Source organism: Acomys russatus, chromosome 25, assembly GCF_903995435.1.
Source record: "Acomys russatus chromosome 25, mAcoRus1.1, whole genome shotgun sequence".
NCBI classification, from domain to species: Eukaryota; Metazoa; Chordata; class Mammalia; order Rodentia; family Muridae; genus Acomys; species Acomys russatus.
Window position 1 is genome coordinate 42,628,224 of NC_067161.1, and position 6,000 is coordinate 42,634,223.

Sequence of the window (6,000 nt, forward strand, 5' to 3'; positions counted from 1 at the left end):
TCCCTGAGTGCTGGGATTAAAGGCATGTGTCACCACACCCAGATCTCTATGCTACTTTTTGGAGCTGGCAAGATAGCTCTTAGGGTAAAGGCACTTACACCAAGCCTAAAAGGCCTAAGACAATTCCCTGAACCTTCTGACTTTCACACGTGCGTATTGGCACGCATTCACCCACATACAAACACAACATACACATACAGACAAGTGAAATGAATAAATGCAATTTTATAAACATATTTATTCATTTTTATGTGTATCGGTGCTTTGCCTGCATGTATGTCTGTGCGCCATGTGCATGCCTGGTGTCCAGGGAGGCTAGAAGAAGGCATTGGATTCCGTGGGACCAGAGTTACAGATAGCTGTGAGCCTCCATGTGGGTGGTGGGAACCAAACCTGAGTTCTCTGTAAGGGCTCTTAACCACTGAACCATCTCTCTAGCCCCCAAAAATACAATTTTAAAAACTAAAACATTAAAAACACATTTAAAACATTTTAATGTAACTCAAGTTGTATGTCTTTTCAACATGAATTAAGGAAACATTTAAATTTCCATTAAAATTCACAAAAAATAAACTTCTAAAAAATTTTCAGGTTAAAAAAAAAATCCAAACTAAAGTACCTGGACATCATAAAGCGCTACGATGTTTTCATGCTGGAGTTCCTGGAAATACAGAATTTAAATATTATTATACAGTCTGGTGATCTTAATATATTCTATTATGCAAATGAAACTCATTATCATATACAGCTATACTGCTTGTAGCATGACACCTTCACCATAGCTTGAAACAAGTCAGTCCATTACAGAGCAAAATAAATATGTCTCATCAGACTTTACTGAGACCTAAACATTTTTTTACCTCCAGTTCTTTTTCTTTTTTTAACATTTGATCTTGTGTATCTGTTTACTCGTATGTGTATGGGTATTCTTGCCTGCTTGTGTATCTGTGCTCCATGTGAGACTGGAGGTCAGAAGGTGCCAATGCCCCTAGAACTGGAGTTCTGTACCTGCCATGTGGGTGCTAGGAATTGAACCAGGGGCCCCAGGAAAAGCAGCTGTTTCTCCAGCCCCATCACTGTTCATTTCTTAGACTTCTAATGAGTATTACTGTTTGCCAAGCAAATGCCATAATTAATATGGCTGCAGACTGTCTACTAGTCTTCAATTTTTAATGTTTCATATAGTAATAAAAACAAAATCCCAAAGTGCTTTTAAAAAGCATTTTCTGCCTGAAACATAATTTATAGCCTAGAAAACTTTTTGTGATCTTAACTGCTGCACCATTTTTCCCGTCCCAAGAACTGTAATTATTATTAAAAATCCTCCACAAAATACTTTTGAGGAGCGCGGATATTGTATGAAGTTTCTGTGATCAAATCAGTATAGGAAACACTGGGCTAAGTATAAAAAAAACAGTAGAAAATTTCCCTATCCTTAGTGAGCCAAATGTACAAATATTCAGTAAACAAGGCTTACCAACTTTATTTGACAATTTAATTATTAAATTAAACTCCTTTTATCCCCTCCCCCCCAAGCATCTCACTTTGATGATGCTATAGGCTGTGAGCCGATCTAAAAACTAACTTTCTTCTGGAGCCAGAGATTTGGCTCAGCAGTTATGGGCACTTGCTTCTCTTATGGAGGACACGGGTTCAATTGCCAGAACCAACGTGGCAGCTCGCAGTTGTCTATAACTCTAGTCCAAAGGGATCCAACAAACATCTTCTGGTCTCCCTGTATGCATACACTTAGTGCATATACATACATGCATGCAGGTAAAAACACTTATACACATAAAGCAATAAAATGATTTCAAAATAAATAACTATTAAAAAATAACTTCCAGCTGGGTGGAGGTGGTACATTCCTCTAATCCCAGCACCCCTAAGGCAGAGGCAGACAGATCTCTGTGAGTTCGAGGCCAGCCTGGTCTATAGTGTGAGTTCCAGGACAGCCAGGGCAACCCTGCATACACAGAGAAAGCCTGTCTCAGGAAAAAACCAAAAACACCCCTAGCAAACCAACTAGTGCTGGCGAGATGGCTCAGAGGTTAAGGGCACTGGCTGCTCTTCCAAAGGTTCTGAGTTCAATTCCCAGCAAGCACATGGTGGCTCATAACCGGCTATAATCAGAGCTGGTGCCCTCTTCTGGCCTGCAAGTATACAAGCAGGCAGAACACTGTATACATAATGTTTAAAAACTAAATGAATAAATAAAATAACTTTCTTCTATTTATAAGGAGGGAAAAAAGGGCAAGTTCTCTTGCTCCTCCCCCAAACACATAAGGGCATAAGGTATATGATAAAGGATGTCAACAGATGAGAATAATATGCCAGTTGTACCTGCCTGGCATTCAAACAACAGCACAATAAACAGAACAAATCATGAGAGTTACCATTAAATTAAACTACTTAATTTAATTAGCTAAAATAAGTCTTCACAGAATCCCTCTGTTTGGCCAAGAGCCATAAACATCTATTCTTAAAAACAGCTTCCAAGGCAGCTGCAGAGACAGCTCCGTGGCTCAAAGCACTTGATGCTCTTGTAGAGGACTCAAGTTCAGTTCCTAGCCCCCATACCCAGCTCCAGGGGTTCCAAGAGCCTGCACTGGCCACTGCACCTATGTCCATATTTCCACAAATGAATAAAAATAAATCTTTCCAGTGGGCAGTGGTAGCGCACGCCTTTGATCCCAGCACTCAGAAGGCAGAGGCAAGAGGATCTCTGTAAGTTCAAGGCCAGCCTGGTCTACAGAGTGAGTTCCAGAACAGCCAAGGCTCTTGTTACACAGAGAAACCCTGTCTCAAAAACCAAATTAAACCAACCAACAAACAAACATTTCCTAGCACTCCAGGCAAAGGCTGGCAAATCTCTGAGTTTGGGGCCAGCTTATACTACACAGTGAATTCCACGTCAACCACCACTACATAGCAAGACCCTGCCCCCAAATAAACAAATCTTTGAAAACAGCTTCAGAGTACTCAATATTTCTAAACAAAATATGACAAAAACAAGCCAGGTATGGTAGCGCACGGCTTTAATCCCAGCACTCGGGAGGCGGAGGCAGAGGCAGGCGGATCAATGTGAGCGGATCAATGTGAGCGGATCAAAGCAAGCCCAAGACAGCCAAGGCTACACAGAGAAAGCCTGTCTTGAAAAACAAACAAAGACAAAAACAAAGCATGCAAAACTGAACAGCAACTAAAAATTACCCAACTTTTATCCAACTATGCAACTTCAAAGGATGTCATAATATGCTCTTTTAACTCAGGGTAACTTCTAACTCAGGATGTGATGATATTCTAAAATAGCATACCTTTAAGATTTTTATTTCCTTTCCAAGCAGAATTTGTGATTTTGACAAGTTCTTTTTATTAATACTTTTAATAGCTACTTCCCAGTCCGTTTTCTGAAAAGGAAAGACAGGGTTATGCCTGAAAATTATAGCAAAGAAACAACTCAACAACAATAAAAGCTTGTTAGGTGTAAATACATTTTTAGCAAACCAATGTCCATATAGTACTGGGGAAACATGGCAAAGATCCCAAATCTCAAACTAAAAAAAAGGTTTCGTAAATGGCGCAATACCAAACCAATGTCCTACAGCACAGCCATTAAAAGTAGTAAATACAAAGACCATGTAGCATCAGTTGAAAAAAGTTTACAATCACATAGGAATTATTGAGATATGCATATATAAATTTGGGAAGTTATAAGAGTTCAGTGAAAAGTTATCCTGGGTGGATTGCACTGTATGTGTGTGTGTGTGTGTGTGTGTGTGTGTGTGTGTGTGTGTTTGCTTGTTTATTTGAATTTTAAGTTATTTCATAATGAATGAGAAATAGAGGGCTCTTTTAATAGACCCTCTGGCAACAACCAGAACCACCAAAGCTTTTTTTTTTTTTAAATTTCCATTCCCAATGTGCTTTCTCAAATTCTTTAGATTCTAAAACCTCCTGTGCCTCTACTTGCACAACAGTGTCTTGAAAATAATTTTTGAGGCTTGAACTTGCATCACGTTGTCTAACTATCTTTCCCACTTGGAGTTTGTCTAACTCGAAAAGAGGAGAGTCAACAGCACAGGGCACCCCCAGACACAGAGGACAGCGATACCTCCCAGTCCAAGTAAGCCTCAGGCTAACGGGAAACACGCCCGTTTTCCGATGGGTGTGCAATTATCCACCTTAAAGGTGACAAGCTCCGGAAAGCCCGAGGCAGGGGAGAAGGGACAAAGGTCTACCAAGCGGGAACCGGGACAAGCACTGCCCGGTGCAAGTACTGGGGTACTTAGTCGCCTCAGGGGACCAGTGGCTTCTCGGAGCAGCAAGTCCCTGGGCGTACTCCGGTTACCCACCACACAGACAAGGAAGAGCATCAGTGGCCCGGCGCCCGTCGGTAGGTGGAGCTCAGCCTAGCGGCTCCGGCCTCCAAAACAAACCCTGCGACAGTGACAGCAAGCACAAAGGCAGACAGGGCCGGCCCGGGTGGCCAGCCCAGCAGCCAGGACCGGGGCATCGGCTCCCCGGCCTCGCACCAGACAGCAGGCGAGAGGAGCTCACCTGGCGGTGCCTCCCCCGGAAGACCACAGCGAAAGCCCCGTGTCCCACGAGGTCCCGCTTGCTGTACTCGAAGTCGCCCACCACCTCCATGGCCGCGCCCCCGGGACATAGAGCGCTCGGGTGGGCAGCGTGTCGGAGAGCGGGGATCAGCACCGCGGGCCCGAGGGCCCCAAGCACGCCCGCGGGCGGCGGGACGGGGGCAGCCACGGCCCCGGGCCCGGACGGACACTCATGCCGAGAGGCCGGAGCGGAAATGGGACAGGCCGCCGCGCGGAGCCGGGGTCAGCGAGGCCCGGGCCCAGCCGCTCCTCATGACCCGGGGCCTCCGTCGGCCGCGGGGCTCTGACCAAGCGACCTGGGCGCTGGCCGGACGAGGGCACCGCCACGGTCACTGAGCGTACCCGGAGCTGCCCGCGCGCCCGGCAGCGGTGCGGAGCCGCGGCCGCGCCATGCCCGCAGGTGCGGCCGCCTCGGCTCGGTGCGCTCGCCGCGCTGCTGGGTGACGGCCGCCGCCCTGGAACCCGCACAGCCGCGGTGCTGCTCCTGCCCTGCTTCGCGGGAGCGCCCAACGCACGGGCGCGCGCCGGCCGCTCCACGCCGACTACCGGCCCCGCGCGACGTCAGCGCGTCTTGTAGGACGACGCGCCCCAGTCCTGCTCCCTCCGCGGAGAAAAGGAGTGCGCGCTCCGGGACCCGGCGGCAGGCACCAGGGCGAGCCCGCAGTCGCTGGGGCGAGCTGGCGAGAGGGTGAGGCCACAGCTGCCTAGTTACCGGAGGAAGGCTCCGCGCCGGCGCCGCCGGGGGAACAGGCTAGGGCCTGCCACGCCCTGACCTGAATCGGTCCTCTAAGGGGCGGATCTTGAACTCCGGCCCGGGCAGTCGCTGATGCGGTGCAGACACACAGGGTCTTATGAAGACAAAAATTCCCAGGGCCGGACCAGACGGCAAGCTGCCAGACTGCCCACTGAAGGGATAGGATCTGACAGAACCTGCGTCTTTTGGAAGTCCTTAGGCTTCTGTGAGAGACTTAACCCTTTTTCAGAGAAACTGTCTGGACGCAATACTGTGTGCCTTTCTAAGGAGAGCCGAGGGCTTCCACCCCCACCCCCCTCCTCTTGTATGATTGTTCTGGTGACAGATGATTGTCAACTTTTGTTCAAGGAAGCATGACAAAACCATGGCAAACAATATGTTGTGACCCCATACCTAAGTGTGTGTTCAGGTCTGGAACTATCTTGTCACAGTTCTATCAAGCCCCGCCCCCCTCTATCTCTCTCTTCAAAAAGATTTTACTTTTATGTGTATGGGTGTTTTGCCTGCATGTATATATGTGCACCACAGGTGTACCTGGTGCCTGCGAAGGCGGCCAGATGAGGGTGTAATCTCCTGAGATTGGAATTACAGATGGCTGTGAGCCACAATGTCAGTAGGTCCTAAGAG

General features: G+C 47.5%; 1 protein-coding gene across 2 annotated transcripts in view; it reads right to left on the reverse strand.

Moving 5' to 3' along the window:
• The window catches only part of Ulk2 (unc-51 like autophagy activating kinase 2), an 84,540-nt gene extending 79,766 nt beyond the window's left edge, over window positions 1–4,774 (reverse strand). Inside the window, exons 1-3 of one of the 2 annotated variants that reach the window (XM_051168200.1) lie at window positions 4,561–4,774; window positions 3,318–3,410; window positions 620–661 (exon numbers count right to left, since the gene is read on the reverse strand). In XM_051168200.1, coding sequence (XP_051024157.1) covers window positions 620–661; window positions 3,318–3,410; window positions 4,561–4,650 — 225 coding nt within the window. In that variant the 5' untranslated portion in view covers window positions 4,651–4,774. The remainder of the gene's footprint in view (window positions 1–619; window positions 662–3,317; window positions 3,411–4,560) is intronic. The other variant, XM_051168199.1, reaches the window with a different exon arrangement.
• Window positions 4,775–6,000: the final 1,226 nt, after the last annotated feature.